This window comes from Hylobates moloch, unplaced genomic scaffold, assembly GCF_009828535.3.
Source record: "Hylobates moloch isolate HMO894 unplaced genomic scaffold, HMol_V3 SCAFFOLD_3, whole genome shotgun sequence".
NCBI classification, from domain to species: domain Eukaryota; kingdom Metazoa; phylum Chordata; class Mammalia; order Primates; family Hylobatidae; genus Hylobates; species Hylobates moloch.
Window position 1 is genome coordinate 163,261,406 of NW_026652278.1, and position 24,542 is coordinate 163,285,947.

At 33.6% G+C, this 24,542-nt stretch overlaps 1 protein-coding gene across 3 annotated transcripts in view; it reads right to left on the reverse strand.

The window, feature by feature from the left end:
• Positions 1-23,464: 23,464 nt before the first annotated feature.
• Positions 23,465-24,542, reverse strand: part of GLRA3 (glycine receptor alpha 3) — a 175,264-nt gene continuing 174,186 nt past the window's right edge. For all 3 annotated transcript variants that reach the window (XM_032148941.2, XM_032148940.2, XM_058435839.1), the window contains one exon: positions 23,465-23,873. In XM_032148941.2, coding sequence (XP_032004832.1) covers positions 23,595-23,873 — 279 coding nt within the window. In that variant the 3' untranslated portion in view covers positions 23,465-23,594. The remainder of the gene's footprint in view (positions 23,874-24,542) is intronic.

Below are 24,542 nucleotides of genomic sequence, written 5' to 3' on the forward strand. Positions count from 1 at the left end.
GAAGAAACTGCATCAACTAACAGGCAAAACAACTAACAGGCTAGCATCATAATGACAGGATCAGATTCACACATAACAATATTAACCTTAAATGTAAACTGGCCAAATGCCCCAATTAAAAGACACAGACTGGCAAATTGGAATAAAGAGTCAAGACCATCGGTGTACTATATTCAGGAGACCCATCTCACGTGCAAAAACACACATAGGCTCAAAATGAAGAGATGGAGGAATATTTACAAGCAAATGAAAAGTAAAAAAAAGCAGGAGTTGCAATCCTAATCTCTGATGAAACAGACTTTAAACCAACAAAGATCAAAAGAGACAAAGAAGGACATTACATAATGGTAAAGGGATCAATGCAGCAAGAAGAGTTAGCTATCCCAAATATATATGCACCCAATACAGGAGCACCCAGATTCATAAATTAAGTTCATAGAGACCTACAAAGAGACTTAGACTCCCATACAATAATAGTGGGCGACTTTAACATCGTACTGTCAATATTAGACGGATCAAGACAGAAAATTAACAAGGATATTCAGGACTTGAACTCAGCTCTGGACCAAAAGGACCTAATAGACATCTACAGAATGCTCCACCCCAAATTAACAGAATATACATTCTTCTCAGCACCACATCGCATTTATTCTAAAATTGACTATGTAATTGGAAGTGAAACACTCCTCAGCAAATGCAAAAGAACGGAAATCATAACAGTCTCTCAGACCACAGTGCAATCAAAGTAGAACTCAGGATTAAGAAACTCACTCAAAACTGCACAACTACATGGAAACTGAACAACCTGCTCCTGAATGACTACTGGGTAAATAACGAAATGAAGGCAGAAATAAAGATGTTCTTTGAAACCTATGAGAACGAAGACACAATGTACCAGAATCTCTGGGACACATTTAAAACAGTGTGTAGAGGGAAATTTATAGCACTAAAAGCCCACAGGAGAAAGCAGGAAAGATCTAAAATGGACACCCTAACATCAAAATTAAAAGAACTACAGAAGCAACCGCAAACAAATTCAAAATCTAGCAGAAGACAAGAAATAAGGTCAGAGCAGAACTGAAGGAGATAGAGACATGAAAAACCCTTCAAAAAATCAATGAATCCAGGAGCTGGTTTTCTTAAAAGATCAACAAAATAGACTGCTAGCAAGACTAATAAAGAAGAAAAGAGAGAAGAATCAAATAGATGCAATAATAAATGATACAGGTGATATCACCACTGATCTCACAGAAATACAAACTTCCATTAGCGAATACTATAAACACCTCCATGCAAATAAACTAGAAAGTCTAGAAGAAATGAATAAATTCCTGGACACATACACCCTCCCAAGTCTAAGCCAGGAAGAAGTGGAATCCCTGAATAAGCCAACAACAAGTTTTGAGATTGAGGCAGTAATTAATAGCCTACCAGCCAAAAAAAGTCCAGGACCAGAGGGATTCACAGCTGAATTCTACCAGAGGTACAAAGAGGAGCTGGTACCCTTCCTTCTGAAACTATTCCAAAAAATAGAACAAGAAGGAATCCTCCCTAACTAATTTTATGAGGCCAACATCATCCTGATACCAAAACCTGGCAGAGATACAGCAAAAAAAGAAAACTTCAGGCCAATATCCCTGATGAACATCGATGAGAAAATCCTCAATAAAATACTGGCAAACTGAATCCCGCAGCACATCAAAAAGCTTATCCACCATGATAAAAAAAATTAAATTTTTAAAATTTAGAGATGGGGCTTGCTTTGTCACCTAGGCTGGAGTACAGTGGCACTTGGAACAGTGCTAGGAACACACAAGGTACTCGATGAGTATTTTTTAATCAATGATTAAATCATAATCTTCTATGTTGGACACCAAGCATGTGTATGTATTTTTACATGTGTAAGGAATAATAAAAGGAGTGGAGTTTATTGTTTGTTTATTTTTGTTGTTATTTTTATCACGTATATATGTTAAAACTGAAATGGCCTATTGTTCATTGATGTGTTATGACTTCTATGAAAGAAAAGGTGCCCTACTTCAAAAAACAAGACAAAAAAAATTCCCAAAAGTAGCATAAGGTGTTATAATACCAAACATGCACATTTAATTTTAAGTATTGGAAACAAGAATATTTTGTAAGTTTTTTAAAGGTATATACCAGTTATTGTTTACATGAGACTTATTCAGATTGGTACGAAATGTTCCTAATTCAAATTTCAACCAGGATCACACTTAATTTTATAATCATGTGTCGGAATGCTTAAAGTAATGAGCTTCTGAAGGCTTACAGCCTTACACCCCATTGGCCATGTCTTAATGACAACACAATGAGACTTAATGTTTCTTTTCATGAAACATCCATCTGAGAGCAATAATTGTGTTGAAAGCTTTAAATTAATTTATGCCATTCATTTTTTTTCTGAAATTTAAGTCCCTTTGTGCCAAGCATGTCATCTTTAGTTGATTGTAGCATGTTGTTTTCATGTAAGCTTTTATTTTCTCATTCAATGTCCTATGCACTTAGAATTTTCCATCATTTCCTTGTTCTGTCCCTTCTCATTCTGGACATTATTTCTAAGCAGATACATGAAACATATCACTCACAGAATTCTTGGTATTAACCGTATCATGGGTTACATAGCAAGAAAGGTCAAGGAGATTAGGAACAAATTAAAGTTTAAAAAACTTAGATTATAAACTTCATAAATACATGAAACCATAAATTAACCTGTAACTAAGTAATAAGGAGGCTTAATTAATAGGATTTTTATTAGATTTGCTTTCTTGGATTTAATATTCGATAGGAAAAGTAAATTAAGCATTTATATTTACTACTTGTGTACTCCTGTATATCCATAATCACACAATAAAAATTGTGCTTATATTGTCTTTTGTCATTTAAATTCTCATTTTTCAAAACATACAATTTTGCCAAGTTCTTAAAAATGTCCAATAGTAAGGAATTTATATTCCAATGGCTGAGATTATTTTCATAATTTTCTCTGTATCTTTATAATAAACCTTTATCACCCAAATTAATCGAAGTGTGGCTTTGTTTCTTACAGTCCAAATCTAACTAATAAAAATGCAATCTGGTTTTATTTCATTTTAACAGACACCATTTTATTTTTTTACAAAAATAGGTTCTTAAATAATATTCAATTTTTAAAAATCAAGTAAAAATGCCCATTCTCCAAGCATATAGGTTGATAGAATTTTAACTATGTCATGTTTATAGAGTACTTGCTTAGTAAATTACATAATAATTTTAATACATGACAATTATATGCTACTGCCTTAGAATGGCCATACCAAGTAACACTGGATATCTTTACATCATGGACAATGTCTAGTACATTCCCTGGATCCAATAAATATGTTTTAAAATAGTTGAATATGCTATAATATTTTGACCAATTATACAGTTATGACTCAATCAAAAAGCATCTGAGGAGTTTAATGACTGGGTTATTTTCATATGACAGAAGGAAAAACACATGAGATACACAGTATCTCAGATTGTCCTCTTATCAGCTAAATGGCCCTGTATAATCAGAAAAACAGGAGAGAACATAATTCTCAAAAATATGAGGAGAGCTGGCTGCAGTTGCACATGCCTATAATCTCAGCTACTCTGAAAGCTGAGGTGGGAGAATCACTTCAGCCCGGGAATTTGAGGCTGCAGTGCACTGTGACCATGACTGTGAGCTTGGGAATGGCCACTGTGCTCCAGCCTGGGCAACAAAGTGAGACTCTGTCTCCAAAAGAAAAAAAAAAAAAAAGAAACTGAGATTCAAATATCATTGAGGTTTGTTTCTTTTGAACACTTTATATCTATATTCAATTTTTTAAAAATTTATTTTCTGAGATGAGTGTCGAGTTACATCGTTTTGGGTCGCCATTTTTAGAGTCATTAACAGAACTGATTGACCATTTTAGCCCAAACAGTTGAACCATGGTTGCTTGTAGATGGTGTTTCTACCTATTTATTCTTGCCCAGAAGAGTGCTCTGCACCATGTGGTCCCAACAATTCTTCTAATCATTGTATTTCTAAATGCTGTGACAAGAATGAACAAGAGCTGTTATGTTCATGCAATAGAATATTAGCCTACCATAAAAAAGAAATAAAATACTGATATACGCTGCAACAAGGATGAACTTTAAAAACATTATGCTAAGTGAAACAAGCCATACACAAAAGGCCATGTATTACATGAGTTCATTCAAATGAAATGTTCAGAAATAGATAGATCAGTGGTTACCAATGGGTAAGGGGAGGATGGGAGGGAATGGTGAATGACTGGAAATGCATATGATATTTCTTTTTAGGGTGATGAAATATTTTGGACTTAGTGGTGATGTTTATATAACTCTGTGAATATACAAAGACCCAATGAATTGTACATTAAAAAAATGTGGCATCTGCATTATACCTCAATAAAAGTGTTATAAAAGTTATTTAGAGCTATGTTTTCATTTCTTGACTATTAAGCATTGATTGATTCAATATGTGTCTCTTTTGTGACACATATTGGGTTTTTTTTGTGACAATCATAGTATTAAAGTGGTTTGAATTAGAAACTCTTTAATCAGGCTATAATTGAAATAGTACTCTAGGAATAATACTGGTGACAGTTTTCAGTTAAGATAATCTGTTTCAATAAATGTTATTGAAGATATGATGTATGGCAAATAATTTATGTGAATGAGCAAAATAAAATAGCGCTATATTTAAGTAAACATAAGATTTTTTTTTTTTACTATTATTATACTTTAAGTTCTGGGATACATGTGCAGAACGTGCAGGTTTGTTACATAGGTATACAAGTGCCATGGTGGTTTGCTGCATCCATCAACCTGTCACCTACATTGAGTATTTCTCCTAATGCTATCCCTCCCTCAGTCCCCTACCCCCCAACAGGCCCTGGTGAGTGATGTTCCCCTCCATGTGTCCATGTGTTCTCATTGTTAAACTCTCACCTATGAGTGAGAACATGCGGTGTTTGGTTTTCTGTTCCTGTGTTAGCTTGCTGAGAATGATGGTTTCCATCTTCATCCATGTGCCTGTAATGAACCTTAACTCATTCCTTCTATGGCTGCATAGTATTCCATGGTGTATATGTGCCACATTTTCTTTATCCAGTCTATCACTGATGGGCATTTAGGTTGGTTCCAAGTCTTTGCTATTGTCAACAGTGCTGCAATAAACATACATGTGCATGCATCTTTATAGTAGAATGATTTATAATCCTTTGGGTATATAACCAGTAATGGGATTGCTGGATCAAATGGTATTTCTGGTTCTAGATTCTTGAGGAATTGCCACACTTTCTTCCACAATGGTTGAACTAATTTACACTCCCACCAACAGTCTAAAAGCATTCCTATTTCTCCACATCCTCTCCAGCATCCGTTGTTTCCTAACTTTTTAATGATCACCATTCTAACTGGCATGAGATGGTATCTCACTGTGGTTTTGATTTGCATTTCTCTAATGACCAATGATGAGCTTTTTTTCATATGTTTGTTGGCTGCATAAATGTCTTCCTTTGAGAAATGTCTATTCATATCCATTGCCCACCTTTTGATGGGGTTGTTTATTTCTTGGAAATTTGTTTAAGTTCCTTGTAGATTCTGGATATTAGCCCTTTGTCAGATGGATAGTTTGCCAAAATTTTCTCAACATGTAAAGAGTTTTAATAGGCCAATGTTTGCCATGGCAGAACTTAATTTGTGTTTCCTGTCTTCAGGAATACCAACTTTACACTCTGCAACTGGGTCTATTGAAGAATACTCATAATTACAAGAACAGATTAGCCCAGAGACACGGGCAACCCCTGACATTTGCTGCTAGTTCCATAAGTTTTAAACCAATTCCATTTTATTTTGGTGACACAACTGATAAATAAATTCCTCCTAAATGGACATTTCATCCCTCTTACAGTTACCCTCGTGGTTGAACTATTTATAAACTATACCTTTACATGCAAGTGGTTGCATCTTACTATTAATAATTATGTTGTTTATTATTTAGTGTACTCTAGGGTTTTCCCCCTTTCCCAAATGAAACCATTTTTTAATCAATTTGTCTTAGATAGAAGTAAACTTTTTCCTATTTTATACAGTTCCTTTCTAGTAGCTTCCAAATGAATGCCATTCTTACAGTCTTCTTAAAGTTTTCTTACAAACAGATTGCATGCTATCTTTATACTATTTCTGTATGAGATTTCTTTTATCTTGGCCACAGCTAATGAAACCAGGAGTGGTTATCTAAACGAAACTAAGTCAACTTATAAAGTCACTAAAAGACTGAGAGGTAGCCTAGATGCAAAACTCTGACCAATAGAGGGAGGCTATATTGGAATGTGGCCAAAGCCATTAAATTCTTGTTTTTGGAGGGTCTGAATAGGGGATCTATTGAGGAGGTTAGCATTTGGTGGTGAGAGAAGAAGCTGAAAGAGACTGTAGAGAAACTACAAGTCAGGTGAAGACTTTCTCCTACTCCTCTCAGTAGTTGCAGAGTAGGAAGTAGTGTATGCTTGCTCTCAGGGTTTTATCAGGTAGTTAATTATTGCTAGTGTTTTATTGTATATTTTAAACGACTTTCCAGTATCTAGAAATACTGGCTTTTCCATGCTTCAATCACTATTATTTACACAAATACTTATCAAATGCCTATAGGCCAAGTGCATATTCCAAATCAGGATACATTAATGAACAGTAGTGCACTCACCCTCCTGGAGTTTATATCCCAATGGCCAAGATTATTTTCATCATTTTCTCGTATCTCAATAATTAACTTGTATTACCTGAATTAATCCAAGTGAGCATTTGTTCCTTGTAGTCTGAGTTTAACAAATAAAAATGTGATTTGTTTATTTCATTTTAACGGGCATTCTTGTATGTGTGTCTTTTACAAATATTGATTCATTGAATTTTCATGACAATTTTTAAAAGCATCTACATTTTAATAAGGGGAAATAAAGGCAAAAAGAGGTTTAAAAATTGCCTAAAGTAGATGCTGCTAGTAGTACTACCTATTACTAGTAGATGGTGCAACCAGCTTTTTAATTTAGGTAGTTTGGCTCCAACAATCTCTTAATCACTTTTCTATGCTACCTTTTAAAACAATTTTGGTAGAATTCCCTTTGTGTTCTCAGTAATTACATTTATATGGATATGATTTTATAATCCAGTACTCATCTTTTGTCTCCTAATTTCATTTTTCTTGAGGATAGGTGTCCTATTCAGTCTTTAATATATATCATCACAACTACCTACAGCTGGAGGACTACAAATATTATAGGATGATGAGGTGATAATATTATTGGTTACCTTGTCACCAGTTACATCAACAGGTATTAATTGTTTTTTGAAACCTTTCTAGAATCATCAATCACTGTAGAAGCACATATTATCATATACAGTGACATCATGGTGAATCACAGTGATTCTCAAAGGGATATGTGCATATTAACATATCTTTTATATGCCATAAGTTCTGAATCATAGGGGTGAATTGACATAACACAGTTAGCCTCCAGATACTACAGTAATTCTTCTGAAAGATGACTTACATTGTTGTATGATATCATTGAGAAAGTTTTCAACGTCATTCTCACCTTTGCTATGTGTAAATCTCCATTGGTTTGGATACACTTTTTTTTTCATTTTCTTTAGGTTGTTTTACTATATAAAATTGTGTGAAAAGGTTGAAAATATGTAGATACTTGAAACCCATATGCAACATTTGGTTGACCTCATTCTGCCTCCTCAATGTATAAAAGTGTGATAAACACCAAATACAAAGTATTATATTCACACTCATTACTGACAAACATATTTTGAATATGATTTATCTTCCCATCTTTGTTTCAATGATTGAATATTGATGTAATTTGCCAAGATGCCAGAATCTACTGCAGACATTTTTGATATTTACCCACTAGCCCCACTGGGACAATGATTGTTAAAATTCAAAGTTGCACATATTCTATTGTAATTCATTAGTGTAAAACGATTAAAATGTTCAAAATGTTGCAGGTGGCTTTCAAAGTTATCCCCTGAAGTGTGAACTCGTTACCAAGGAAACATATTGCAAATGTTAGTAAATCTCTCACTGACTTGCTTTTTACATGTCTCCATGTTGGCGTGTATGCTGAGCCCATTTAGCACAGTGCTGCTGGCAGCTTCCATTCCTGTTATGTTTATAAATACACCCGAGCCTCACAAAAAAACTAAGCAGAATTGCTTGGAGAAAATTATTCTGGTTTTCCTTTGAGTGAGAGAGCAAAAAATCAGAGGATCACATTGATTCGAAATGGTTTCGCCAGCTTAAAAAATCTGGCGTGATAGAGTTGGAGGGAATTTGGGGGAACACCAAACTTAAAACAAACTCAGCAATTGTCATGATAATAATATTTAGACTAAATCATAATAAATCATCTGGATAATTGCAAATTTGAGTGGTGACAATTTTGGGAACATGTGATTAACATATTAGAGAGTAGAGTTAAAATTTGCCTTATAATAATGACACTTTCTGGGACAAATAAAAGACCATTTTGTATTTTTAAATAATCTTTTTAACCACATGAAATGTTTACTATAAAAAAATTGTGGTTATATTGTCATTCAGATTCTTTTTTACTCTCAACTTCCCAACTTCAAGGCATGCGTAAGTCCACAAATTCTGAATGTGAGAGATGTGTGGTGCACTGCAATACATTATTGTATCTGTTTTGAAAGGTAATATAGCTCCCTGTAATGGAAGGACATAGGCACAAGACAAAGTAATAAGCCATAAATAGAATTGATACTTATATCCAGTCAGAATATTTATATTTAATTTTCTTAAGAAAATGATTAAATAAGCTAGGCTATAGTCACCCTGACAATCCATTTTATGTCTCAATTTCCACTATAACCAACATTTGATAACTGGCTATATTTCATTGATTCATTTATTAGACGACCACATACTACTGACTACTTACTAGATAAGTGCTTGAGGTTTCAAAAATAAATAATAAATGGTCCTTACTCTGAGGATTGCTGTGTTAGTGGTGGCATGTATACAGGGCAATTACAGTCATGTGGTATTAGAGATATGAATTAGAACATGTGTAAGTCTTCTGTTGATCTTGATCCTCATTACTAAACTTTAACTCACCCCATTAATGGAAAGACTGTAAAAACTATCCGTCTTGTTGTATGAGGAACAGCTTACTCATGGTTTCACGCATGGAGTCACATTCGCTATGATTGGGTAAAGGTCTGGGTGACTAAACCAGGCTAATACTAGGCAAGAGGCTATGACTTCCAGCATTTCTAAGAAAGGAAAATCCATACCATTTTGGCCTCAAGCACTCTTTTTTCACTTCCATTTTTTGTTTTTGTTTTTTGCTTATTCCTCACTAGAGATGACTATAGAAAATTAACATGACTTCTAGGTAACTGGGCTATTATGCAGCCATCCCCAGTGTTTAGAATGCTTTTCAATGCACCGACTGTGTAATTTAATGTGGTATTGTTCTTCCCCTCACATGTGTCCCTCTGGCTCTACTGAACATACTGAGCAGGGACCTTGAACCTAATTAATCTCCTACATTTTTAAAACCGGTGATGACCTAGGGCAAGCATAAATTTGGAAGAAGCAAAGATGATATATTTATCTTGAAATATTTCAATTGAACTTCTGACTTGTTGACTTTATTGTAATAGTTTATTTTTGTTTATTTATGTTTTTGAGACAGAGTCTCACTTCATCTCCCAGGCCGGAGTGTGGTGGTGCAATCTTGGCTCACTGCAACCTCTGCCTCCTGGGTTCAAGGGTTCAAGTGATTCTTGTGCCTCAGGCTCCCAAGTAGCTGGGACTACAGGACTGCGCCACCCCGCCCAGCTAATTTTTGTATTTTTTGTAGAGACAAGGTTTCACCATGTTGGCCAGACCGGTCTTGAGCTTCTGACCTCACGTGGTCCGCCAGCTTCTGCCTCTCAAAGTGCTGGGATTACAGGTGTGAGTCACTGTGCCTGGTCTATTGTAATAGTTTCTAACTTGTCAGAAAGAGTCACACAAAAATTATTTTATTCATTGAAAACCCTTCTGATTATTTCAACCATGACTATCATTTGATTTATGTGTTTGTTTTTCAGGTTTTGAAAATGACTGCTAAAGAGTTTATAAGCTGCAACATTTTAAGTAAATTTTATTATTAATGAATACACAGAAATCGAAAGTAAACTCATGGTTTGAAACTTTATACCAAACCTCACGTAAGCAATAAAAATATCATAAATTTATTAAACAACAAACATATACTTAGGAAAAAACAAAGGGGAATAATGAAAAGCAAAGAGGCACCCAAATTCACTTTTTAAAAATTGTTATGTATTTATTTATGTATTATATTTATTTAATTAGAGACGGGTTTTGTCATGTTGCCCAAGGTGCTCTTGAACTCCAGGGATGACTCCATCCGCCTGCCTCAGCCTTACTAAGTGTTAAGATTACAGGCGTGTATTGCTTCTCGGCCTTTTGGCTAAGATCAAGCGTAGATTACAGGTGTGAGCCACTGTGCTGGCCAAATTAACTTTTAAAGGCTAGCCTAGTTCAAATAATTTCATGTTCCCTTTCTTTTTCCAAAATATGCTTTTCTAAGTCTTCTACAATTCTAGAAGACTTAGCATGGTTTTTAGGGATGCCAATTCCTATGTTTTTAGATTATTCTGAAATTGGAGGGTCATATTATTTATATTTTCTCTTCCTAAATTATAATTTTACCATGTGCGTAAGATGTTGATTTACAGTATATTTTATTTTTCTTCAGAAAGACATAAAGGAGAGATGAATCAAGGAATTTTATCCAAATGCTTTTCAAAATTAGTTTCAAGCATGAGATAAAAGTTTTTAATGTCTAATTGAAATATTTATATTTTTATTATAAGTAGAAATTATTAAGAATGAAATTTAGCCATATGTTGAAAGCCAGAAAGTAATAGTCAAAGAACACATCTAAATTAACAACTATTTGCTTTATGGTTTAAACATTGCAATGAAGACACTATTGTTACTTTGAAGGTATAGATTTTAAGTCACACATTGAAATAAGGCAAATAACATGACATATAATTGGAACTAAAATGTGGCCATCTTGACAATATATTTTGATATTCCATAGATTATTTCTCATATATATGTGATATCATGGTGCTAAATCTTTATACTATTAATGGCTGATTAACTCAATTAAATAAACCAGTTGTTTTAGTATTTTAAGGTAGTGGTTTCTTATATGCTATAATAATGGAGAACTAAGCGAGAATTCTCTTTGTCTCTTCTTTTTGCATGTAAGCTTGTGTCTACATTTAGCATATCCAACCTTTTGGCATTCAGTCAACTGTGTGGAAGAGTACACTGACTTCAGATGAAGCACAGAGAAGTGGAACAGGAACTTCATGTTAGGGATCTAAATGCTGATGAGACCCTTGCACATGCTTTCTTGACTTCGAAATTAATATATATACTCATCAGTACCCTGTCTTTCTATTTCTTAAATTAGCTCAAGAGAGCAGTATGTTTCCCAGCGATGGTTAAACATTTCCACCAAGAATCCTTAGTGAAATTGGAAAGTAATTGGAAGACAAAACAGGTATCTATGGCATATTCTCTTCTGTAACACTGAATTTTTTTCTGTTTCTCTTTCAGATTTTATATTCATTCTACTTTTACATTTTTAGTATGTATTTCTTTTAAACTTTATAGTAAAATTGTCTCCACAGGAAGATATTAGCATTTATCTCACAGTTTCTAAACCCTCTTACTACAATTTGAAGATCAAGAACAGAGACCGATGGAGAGTGTAGTTCTGGCTTCAACAGTGACTAAGATCAGTAGCACTGAGCAAAATTGCCTTATATCCTTAGGCTCCATTTCATTGCTTGTAAATAAAGGTTTTGAGAAGGTTCTGCCACAAAACTGTTTAATAAAGCTGTTAAAGTGTAAGGTTTATATTGACTTGTTGTATTAAAAAAATTTAAAACACCCTTTTATGCCAAAATCTTGCCCCCAATCATTAATGAAATTAGCTTCATGGTTTTTTTTGAATGACATCTACAATTCCCAAACCAATGAGAGGGAGCCCTCTTGTGGTTTAGGCATAGAGTGGCTTATGTTCTATCTGCATTTATAAGATACAAGAATGTATAATCTTTGAAAAGTGTAACAACCTTAGATACCTTCTGAATATGATCTAAAATTTATAGGAAATTTAAAAATTATAATTTTGGATATGTATAGTTGTTCTTTAAACAATTCAGGGGAGTTTTTGAAACTAAAAGTATGTAGCACATAGTATGTTGCTGTCTGTTATTATATTGTTATTTAGTAAAAACCTTTCAGTATATACTTGGTTAGTAGTTATAATGATCAGTAAAGATATCAAAGTGGTTCAGGTCACCTCACTTAGGAAGTAGAGGACAAAATAATGACATTAAAATAGATAACTGCGTATTAAATACCTTTTACACTCTTTAATTGTATTTCTGAGTGATAAACATAAAACATTTTGATCACTTAGGGATTTACCATGCTTATAACAGCAGGTGAACTTGCTATATTTTGTTGCTTTAGAATACAATATATAACACATATTAAAAGGTAAAAAAATAAGTAAAAAATTTATGAAGCTAAGGTTAATTTATTATTAAAGACATTTCAAAAATTAAACTTAGTGTAGCCTAAGTGTACAGCCTTTAAAAACTCTACAGTAGTGTGGCTGGGCATGGTGGCTCATGCCTGTAATCCTAGCACATTAAGAGGCCAAGGCAGATGGATCACCTGAGGTCAGGAGTTCAAGACCAGCCTGGCCAATATGGTGAAATCCTGTCTCTACTAAAAAATACAAAAGTTAGCTGGGCATGGTCATGGGTACCTGTAATCTCAGCTACTCAGGAGGCTAAGGCATGGAGAATTGCTTGAACCCAGGAGGCAGAGGTTGCAGTGATCTGAGATCACGCCACTGTACTCTAGCCTGGGGTATAAAGTGAAACTCCATCTCAAAAAAAAAAAAAAAGGTCAATTGTAGTGTAATAATATCCTAGGACTTCATACTCACTCACCACTTACTCAGGGCAACTTCCAGTCTGCAGGCTCCTTTCAAGTTAAATGCCCTATATAGGTGTACTGCATTTTACCTTTTATTCCATATTTTTATTGTACCTTTTCTATGCTTATATATGTTTAGAAACACAAATACTTACCATCGTATTACAGTTGTCTGCAGTATTCAGTATAGTAACATGTTGTACAGGTTTGTAGCCTAGAAGCAACAGACTATCCCATGTAGTCTAGCGTAGATGTAGTGGTCTATCCCATGTAGGTATATAGAAATACACCCTATGGTGTTTGCACAATGACAAATCATCTAATGACACATTTCTTAGAACATATTCCTGTCGTTAAGCAACTCATGACTTATACTAGCACGTTAATATTACTTTTTAAAGTTTCTTTTTAGAAATGAAATTATATATCCATTAGGTGAATAAGTCATATGAACACAATTTCCCTAGTTGTATCTTTGATGACTGAAATACCATCTTTTTTCATTTAACCCAGCATTTTCATTAATGTTCACAGATAATATAAAAAAGATATTTCAAATATAACCAATTCATAACAGTAAATTGATTCTAATATATTTGATTTAAAGAAAATTGCAAATAACATACCGTGTCCATTTGTTTCTCGTATTCTTTTCCATTCAAGAAGGAAAAAACACAAATTAATCACCTAAGTTGGAAAGGTATTTCAATCTGCTATATGCAATGCATCAATACAAGTTCCATCACTTTAGAAACGACTGAGTCTTGCTTAGAGATTATTGATTACCTAGGAGAAGTACTAACCTAAAGTGAAAATAAAACTCTTGTCTATGACACACGGTTCCTGCAGATTATTTCCTGTTTTGCTTTGCTTCTGAAAGTGGAGGAAGCTTTTCTGTTTGTTACCCATTGAAGTTTTCATGGCCTAATAATGTGGAGACTCAAAAAATTTGCTGATGATAAAGAGGAGAACAAAGGAAACACCCAGCTTCTATTCTGGTATTTATCAAATACAATGTGATAGAGTAAAGCTGTGTTTCTTAGAAAGGATCTAATAATTTATTATCAATCTTCTTTAACTTTCTGGCAATTAAAAATAAATTTGTGCTTTTGGATTTTCTCTTATCTGTCAAATAATTTGGCAGTTTGAATAAATTCATTGTTTTCGATTTATATTTCATTCCCATTTTCTTTGATTAGCCACTTAGGAAATTCAATATTATACCTGTAAGCTTGATCTTCCACAGAATAAGTATTTCAAACAAGGTCAATCTGTAGGAATTTGCTTTTTTGGGGAGAGAGAAGTTATTTAAATAAGACTCTATAAACATAATTATTTCTGTAACAGATCATTTAGAAGAGTTATTTTTTTTCCCCCAGAAGGAAAAGGAAACTGACATCAAAATAGTGATTTTGTAATGGCTTAAGGACAGAGACTAGTTTGGAAGATCAAGAGCCATTAGGTTACAGAACTGCTAGTGAAGTCACATGAGTTTTAACTAGTATTCATTCATTGTTTGAAGAGCAAGTGTTCAGACAATTCATTCCTCATGTCACAGAATGGACTATAGATGATGACAGGATTCTCTCCTGGACCACACTCTGGTCACACTCCTCTGAGATCCCTTTTTGATTAGGCCCCAACTTGGGTTCTGTTCTTGGCCTAGTTAGTTCAATTAGGCAAGTATTCTGCTGGTTCAGTTTAACGAAAATCCCTTATCTTTGATATCTAATCAAATTTCTTATCCCCCCACATCCAGTATCTTATCACCCTGCCTGCATTCAGCAAGAATTTTGCTAAGTCAGTTTAGCCAGAATCCCTGTGAGGTTTCCTCTCTAGTAATTTTCCACCCACTGACCATCACTTACCCAAAATCCCCACTTATCCTGGTATTCAGAATGCAGCCCAGTTCTATACTGAGTTCTCTCTGTCCCCAGTGCAATAGTTCCTGAATAAAATTTGCCTTCACTGCTTTAACTTATGTCCAGATCTGATATTCTTTCACAGTGCCAGCTTCTGTTCACAACCCAGCTTCCAGTTAACAGTTTGCCCAAGTGAATTTTTAAATACTGTCAGAGCAGTACAATGTTGGATAAAGAGCACCCATAGAGATAACCTGATAAGACAACACATGGGGTCAAACATACAAATATAAAGAAACATAAAAACAAACTAAATATTTATAGTATACTGCAGTAAATATGGTCTCATTCAATTTAGGATTCCAGTGAATGTGTAATTAAAAATGCAAATTATACAAAATTACAAAGAAGGAATATATTTAGAAAATCAGTTTATCAAGGCAGAAAGCAACTATCAGCAAGAGTATACTGAAATAAACTATGTAGAGAAAAACAACCAATGTAGTGATATGGAAAATGATGAATATCATGAGAGTAATGAAAATATTTTAAACCATAGTAGTCCAAACTGACTTAATAAATCATAGTTTACCAATAAGCTTCTTTCCATTCTTAGTGTGGTCACATTACATTTATTCCTATACATTTTGTTTAGGGATCTATTACCTATAGACATCGCTAGCATTTGTGCTTACAGATGACCTGGCCTGATTCTATGGCAGTATTTCAGTACAGAGTTTTTGCTGATGTCATGATATGAACTATCTAAGCAATTAGTGAAGGCCAGCTTATTGAAGAAAATCATCATGCTGATTTAGCAAGGAATTTTCAATCTAAGTTTTTTTCCTGAACTTTGTGCCAGTCAATATATAAAAGTGTCAAAGACTGTTACATATAAATTATAGGTACTTTAAAAATGATAGATTAATTATCACATACCAAATTGTAATATTTTCTTAAATTTCTTGGCCGGGTGTGGTGGCTCATGCCTCTAATTCCAGTATTTTGGGAGGCCGAGGCAGGCGGATCATGAGGTCAGGAGATCGAGACCATCCTGGCTAACACGGTGAAACCCCATTTCTACCAAAAATACAAAAAATTAGCCGGGCGTGGTGGCGGGTGCCTGTGGTCCCAGCTACTCAGGACGCTGAGGCAGGAGAATCGCTTGAACCCAGGAGGCGGAGGTTGCAGTGAGCTGAGATCGCGCCACTACACTCCGGCCTGGGCGACAGAGCGAGCCTCCGTCTCAAAAAAAAAAAAAAATTTCTTATTTGTTTACTAATATTCTATCACTAAACTCCAGTCTAACTCTGTGGAGGAAAAAAGAAAGATGAAATTATAGACTTAAAAAAACATCAGTATTGCATTTTGAAATACTCTGTATGGGTAAGTCAAGTGAAAGTGGTCTATTCAATAAACAGATTTTAAGAAGTCTTTCAAACAAACAAACAAAAACTACAAATACACTAATGCCAAGTCATTTTTCTAGTTAGTAATACTTCTTCTCTCATTCTATCCTTAGTAGAAAAGTTCCATTCACCATCCTTCTCACTGTGCTTTTCCTGTAATGAAATGCATATATTAAGACTTCTCTGAATGATATATCACTGACTTTGTAATCCTAGATGTAATAGTTTCCATGAGAACAGGAATGTAGCATGACTTTTGTCAGGAAGACAACATGATTCTTTGGTAAAATCTGGTCTTTAAAAAAATTAGACAAAAGAGGTATCCATATTCTTGAAAAGTGTTCATTTTTATTGTTTCGGATCAAATTATCTATAGTTACATGATAAATACTTTATACTGTTCACAGGTTAATGACTCTGATAGAGAGTCTGTTAGTTGCAAAATTGAACTAAATATAATGAAAAACAAGTTGATGAAATCGTGCATAAATTTTTAAATATATTTTCAGTATAATTTCCTGGAAAAATATGACAGCATCTGGACAAGGAAGACAGACTTAGACATAAGACTCAAGAAGACAGAAAAATAATTTACACCATAAAAACCATAAAATAGCAATACTTCTTTTAGTAGTCCTTTAAACAACTTGACTCACTAATAATGAAGTCACTGTACATCACATAAAGATGGTACATGGAAAATATATGGCACATTTTCTTTTTGTTTTGTTTTTCATAGCATATCATATTATATCTGTAGAATGTCAGGGTACTTCACTCTAATCCCCCCCATATTATCATTTATCATACATTAAAATACAAATTTAAGTAATGACCATTGAATAATTCATAGAGAAAAAAGTGAAGAAGTGCAAAATTATTCAAGCATATTCAAGTACAATTTTACATCTGATTCCTTTCCTGGCATTTAAGTCACAGCTCTCTACTATTAATCAGTCAGGCTGGATACTGTGTATGTGAGCGGGGTTGCCCAAAGGCACCATTGCTAAAACCACCCCAGAGAAAAAGAAGCTATTAAAATAAAACAACTTAATCCATTGTAGTTTTATCATAGCTTTACTCTAAAAATGCATCATATGGTTAATATGGTTTGCTGCTAGTTTTTTTAAATTCATATTACTTTGTAGAGTTTTATATAATATCTTCATACCTGAAATAAATTTAAAAATATTTAATTTAAATTTATTGCTAAGTTATAGGAAGACATTAACAGTTAATGAAAATAATATACATACAAATTTTCATCAATTTCTATTTATCTATGTAGATAATTAATTTTATATTTCATTATTTTATAAGCCTGAAAATATCTCATCATTGTTTAACACTTACAATGCTCTCATGAATTGTTTAAATAAGAATAAAGCTAGTGATAAGGGGTTGATTGAACTTAAACACAGACAGCAGAAATGTGAAAATATCTGCTGGTTGTCTTATGGGAGGGGAATAAATTTACTTGGTATTTTAGGAAGTAAAAGTCATTTCTTGATGAAGATTAACATTTTTATCATCTAGAGTTATGTCACAATGGAACAGAAGACTGCCCTCAGAGTAATGAGCTACCTGTTGCTCTCTGGGTGCTCGAAGAATGTGGATAATGGAATGGTGAAGATTCTGACACTGGGAGGAAAGCTGAACTGAAACACATCAAAGGTTTATTTTAAATTCTTTTTTTGTTTGTCTGTTTGTTTTTGAGACAGAGTCTCACTCTGTCACCCTGTTTGGAGTGCAGTGGTGCAATCTTGGCTCACTGCAACCTCCGTCTCCTGGGCTCAAGCAATTCTTCCACCTCAGCCTCCCTTGAGTAGCTGGGATTACAGGCACCCGCCATCATGCCTGGCTAATTTTTGTATTTTTAGTGGAGACGGGGTTTTATCATGTTGGCCAGGCTGGTGTCTTAACTCCTGACCTCAAGTGATTTGACCGCCTCGGCCTCCCAAAGTGCTGGGATTACAGGCGTGAGCCACCGGGCCGGGCCTACTTTTAATTCTAAGAATATAAATGAGAGACAACTAAAATTAGTTGCTTGAAGAAAGAAAAAATGATAAAACTTAAAAAGTGTTAAATTGATCCTTATGAAGAGAATAAGCTTGTGTAAGTTCATTCACATCAATTCTCTCACTTCTGGAATTTTTTCAGCCATCCAGAATTTCAGATCTTATTACAAAGATACTAAATTTAGCGCTTGGGACAGTGCCAGGCACACATAAGGTACCTGATGAATATTTGTTTAATCAATGATTAAATCATAATCTTCTATGTTGGACACAAGCATATGTATGTATTTTTAAAATGTGTAAGGAATTCGAATACATAGCCAGGGTTCAAAATCACTTTTTAAAAATAATACTCCATCACCTTAAATGTCTCCTCTTTGTTTATGTGTTAACCACTAAAAGTATTAAGAAAACCACCTCTTCAGACACTACAAAGTCATCCAATATTACTAGCTGTCTTTTGAAAAAGCTTTTTGACAATTATTTAGCTGTTCTTCAAAAATGGTTCAAATAGTGTTTTAGAATTCGATTGTTAAGGGTTAAAGACTTGATCCAGTTAGCTTTGTTTATGTGTTTTTGAGGCAAAAGATTGTTGCATAATTAAGAGCTGGCCAGATTGAATGACTGCATGGTTCATATTTTCCACCAGCAATCACGTAATATTGCAAAACATATCACAGGATTATGAACCTTTGTCTAGAAAAATTGACTGTCTTTGTATTTTTAATCTGAAGGAATTCATCTCATTACTAATATGTGTGTGTGTGTGTGTGTGTGTGTGAGAGAGAGAGAGAGAGAGAGAGAGAGAGGGAAAGGGAAGAGATGAAGGCATTATTAAGATGTAAAATGTAGACCAAAAAAACAGGTAAGTGGGTCCTAGCTACTAACTTGGGATTATATCTCTTGGCCTCATATCTAGAAGAAGCTTCCCCAGGATATTTTTCCCTGCCCTAGTTCCGTTTAAATTGTAGGGAGTTATATTTTACACATGGCCTATAAGTATCTTTGTTATAGAAGAATATGCATCACTTTACTTTTTAAGTAATTGGAGTACCAAGTGTCTCCCTATGGAAGTTCACTTTTTAATATCACTATGTTTGTAAAGAGGAGTGGGGGCTGAGATAAAAGTTTAATTTTAAAGTTAATTAAATTAATGCAATTTACAGTGTACACTGCTTATTTATTCACGTAAGGTTTATATAACAATGAAAAAAAATGCAGTGGCTATATTTACCACTGTAGTACACAAATAAGAAAATAAAAACCAGTGTATCTGCTGAGGAAGATGTCTCTTATACAGGTACAAGATGCAGTGGGTATTATGGGTATTTTTATTTATAAGAGGGAATCTGTGTGAACATATACACTATGTCTTCTAATATATTGTATTAACACCAGATTGTCTTATATTTGGAATGGCTTGCTTTTCTTTGCTAGTTCAATATTAACTAGATGAAAAATACGGGTCGTATATGCTGATAAATTTTGGGAGTTTATGCTATTATCTATGTTGCAAAGAGTGTGGAATCACTTTTGGAGTAGAAGATATCATGACCTCAAAGACTGTTAATGATATCTGTCTAAGGATCATTAGATACATTTTTGTTCTCAGAGTGCTCTAAATTTTTAGGAGACACCTGTGAATCACGGTGTTGTCAGTTTCCTTCTTTTCCATTTACAAAATACTGGAAGTATTTTCCATTTCAATTTTGGCAAGTCTCTTGTATTCTCTCATGTCCATTACCTGGAATGTGTACTTTATAGATGAAAGAAAAATTTAGCTGCCAGTATAATATTCAGTCCTCCCAAGTAAGCAGCAGGTTTAAGTATGTTGTGTTGAGAAAAATAGAAAAGCATATTTTAAAAAGTGGAATAAAAAATGCTCAGAAAAAGGGATGTATGGCATGGAAGATACATCTAAATCTTTTTTCAAATATTATAACTACTTAAGTTGCGCTGAGTACTAAAGTAGTGAACAGCTTGCTCTCTTCTGTTAGTTAAACATTTAGATTATTTCTTCATTTTTTTTTCTAAAATTTCCCTTACCTTCCACGAGATCCTGGGTATTCATTAACTAATACATGAATTCATGTCTTAGGGATATATAAATATACAAGTACTTATAATTCCAAATTAAAATAAAAGTTATTAGAATATATCAACAGAATAAGAATTCATTCTAGAATAAGATGAGCAGCCCGGATGATTCCCTAATATAGCCACTGAGAGTTGGATGGGCTCTCCAGTGCCACGGAGAAACTTTTGGAAGGATTAGAGAAGTTTTAAACACCCTCAGCTTTCTTGCAAATACAGTGACTCTTGAATCTACTTAAAATTGTAAAGTAAGTTCTAGAGCCTCATTATGGTTTAACTCCAATTCTAATGGTTAGGAAAGAAAGAAAAGGTTGGGCACATATATGCTAATATATAAGATAGCCTAGAAATTCATATGCTGTGGAATCAAATATTTCAATGACTGAGATATAAATAATTCTTTTTAAGAAAATGATATAAACTGCATACAAAAAAATCCCATATTTTCTAATATGGCCATTTTAAAATACTTCAGAATATGCGCATTGGAATTCCAATTTGTGTATATAGTAGTTAATGTATATGCACACATTTTTAATTTCTTGCCATTAATAATTTTGTGGTTGGTTTAATTTAAAATATTCTGGTTGGACACAGGGCTTATTGAAGCAAATATTATCTCAGGATGCTAATTGCAATGTAATTTTTCAGTTTTAAAAGGTCTATAAGAGTTCGTAGGAGGAGACACATTCCTTTAAACATATTGGATTCAGTCACATGTGCCTTGTCACTGTTGCCTTGTGAGTGAAAGCTGTTAAAGTATTTTCTTAGTGCAGTAAGACAGTGACAAATATAATAGGAAAGGAAAACTATGCCTAAGGAAAGTGTAATACTTTTGAGATAGATTTCTCACGTACCAACGTCCTTGTTGACAATATTGTCTCATGTTTGGTATTTTCACTTTCTAAGTTTCAGATTTAACAAAGACACATTTTCAATACTCTCAAATATGGGAACAAGTGATGTCTGTGAATTTCTTTTGGAAGTAAGCATGTTTGCATTCATTGTATTTCTGTTTGCTCCTGGCAGAATTCACTTAAGCAATGTTGGGAAACTTTTGAAATAAGATGTGGAAAGTATAGAAAAATGTATTCAGGTATTTCAGAGACACATCGAGATGGTATAGTCTATAATTACCTCAAACTCTCCTGCTAATTCTCAAGGAATACAAATAACATATCTTGCTCTAATCTTTAGCACAAGAATATGTTTCCGTGGTTTTGTTAAATACACACCAAATGAGGAAGCATATGTTTAATTTTCAGGTGCACAGTCCTCAACGTGGGTACATACAGAGTAACAAATTCTTTTAGTTGTGGCATTTGCACATAATGCCAAACATGATATTATTTCCTTATAGTGTTCTTTTAAGTTACTTATAAAGGAGGGGAACTTGGTCTTTTACTAGCAAAAACTGCTTAACATTTACTATTTTTTAAGATGTTATTTAAAAAAATTACAATTGTATAAGCTGATGTACAATAACATTGTAAAGGTTTTAGTTTTAAATGGTAGTTTTTGCTTTTAATTTGAGAGTGGTTGAAGGGTAGAAAATAGCATCTTGGTAAAGAACTGGCTTTTCTATTGTACATCTGAGTTCATTGTTTTCTTAATGTTTAAAGTTTTCTCTGTGAATAATTTGGTGGACTGAGTTTGTGCATCTGACCAATAATTAAAATACCTAAAAAGCATTCCAAAGCTTTTCCAAATACATTTATGGTAAAAATAGTTTAAAAAAATAGCAAAACTGAAAAAGAGTCAGAGTCTGGTTCTGTTTACCAAGAACTCTATCATGCATTTGCACCCAATTACACTGCAAAAAACAAGTTACTAATGCTCTATTGTTGTTGAAGTAATCCCATGGGGTCATTGAAAAATTTTATGTAAACATTTCATTTAAAATTACTCACATCTTGTGAATGGCTTAGATTTTGAAATCATTAATTCAGAAATAGAAAAACAGTCCTCCCTTTATAGAAATGACTTACTTATATCACTTAAAATTAAAACTTTCCCTCCTTATATTTGGAGACAGGAGTTGAGACCCATATAACATTGATGGGAAAATTGTTTTTATTAAAAAATCTTTCATGAATCCATTTTGTTTTCATTGTATTCATTTTTATCAAAATGTAAATACTTTAATCCCATTGAATTTTAAAGTCACATTCTCAACTAAAATATAAAAGTCTTACTGAATTTTGTTCAGTTATATCAAATTATTAAACACAATCACATAGCGTTAAGCAGCTATTAAAAGTCTAACAAAAACAAGGGCGCCGGTTTGAATTGTTCAATGTTTGGCAATAACTAAAAATACATAGCTATAACACTTATTTAAAAACAAAGTTGTTTTCCATATTTCCATCTTTGTTCCTAGAGATATAAAGTTTAAGAAAAGTAGATTGTGACTGTAACACGATCTCTTATTTGTTTTAAATTTGCACAGAGGAAAACTTAATATTCTAAACAATTAAATTTAGTATTCCAAACCATTAAAGTCTTTTAATGCTCTTATTTAAAAATTTTCAAAATTACGTATGTTGGTGAAATAGTATTTATATGTACAATCCTCCATTAATATGAGTGAATTTCCCACTGTAACTAATTATTTTCCCATTTTGTAACTATACTATAAGAAAATAGTTTTAAATCTCAAACTATTGGTTTTTATTATCTTTATAATTTTCCCCTTTTCCTTTCATAAAATTTACTGTGCAAAATTTGCTTGTGTATGATTTAATAGCATTGAATTACAAATCAAGGAATTTCAAAGTAGTTTTCATGTCTAGTATTATGAGATAATATATAACTTATAAACACATTGGCAGTAAAGCTTCCACTTGCATGGTTTACCGTGAAAAAACAAATCACCTGGAATTAATATGAAATAGAATCCCCTAATAAATATTTTATATTCATTAAAAGAATCTTATCTTTCTCATGACTTTGCATAGCTAACCAAAATACAAACCTTTTCCATATGCCATTTTAATACAATGGTCATCATTTGTGTACCACACGCACACATATACACATACACACCAATGGCAGAGACACTTTCTTCTGAATTGACCATTTGCACTTGCACGTCCCCAGAGACTTAATCTTGCTGCTGATGAATATCCTCATGCCTAAGAATTTTATAGATAACCCAGTAGAAAATATTAAAAATCAAAAACGCTAATGGGAAGCAGGCTCGGGAGATGGTGTCAATCTTCTTGGCCCGGTCGATAAAGACCTTCCTCATTTCATCAGGGCTTTTTGGCATTACCTGGACAGGGTGGTTGGGGCCCTTTGGAGTCATGCCATCCTTTGCTTGTAGACATGGTCCCATTCCATAGGCTGTGAAGCTGAATCGGCTTTCCCTTACCTCATCATCCTGTCAAAGAAAAATGTGACAAGGCCCTTTAATAATAGAATAGAGCATGCATAACACGCATCTCAGAATCATAAACAATTTTATCATGGTTAATATTCACATTAATATAAGGAAAAGATAACCGAAGCATATAAAGATGAATTGGTTTTTATTCCCTATTGAAGTTTTATTTATTCATCCTGCTGCATTGTAAAGATGTGCCCATTAATAAACGTGAAATCTCAAAGGGTATGTTTTAATGGGAAAACTAAATTCTGATATTTTCTACATATTGCTTGAATATCTAAATTTAAAAAAAAACAAGATAAAATCTATTGTGTTACATGTTCATAAACTAGATTTTTTTTGCATTATTTGTTTAAATGGATACATGTGTGATGTCGAAAGGGAACATACCAGGATCATTGACTGAATTTTTCTTTCTCATGGAGACAAACCTTTCAAAGCTTTTTCTTTCAATTTGAAGTCAATTCCTCAGAAAATACAGTCTAGTTCAATAATACTGCTTGGTTTATTTATTCTCCCTTTATGCTACGTTTCTGTTTTATGCTAACCTTTTTGGAATACTTAGAAGATGGTCATGTATTCTAGTTTATATGCGACTACCTTTCAGGCACATTGGTTGGGTTGAAATTATGAATTATATCTGGCAGAAGTTTATTTCATGTT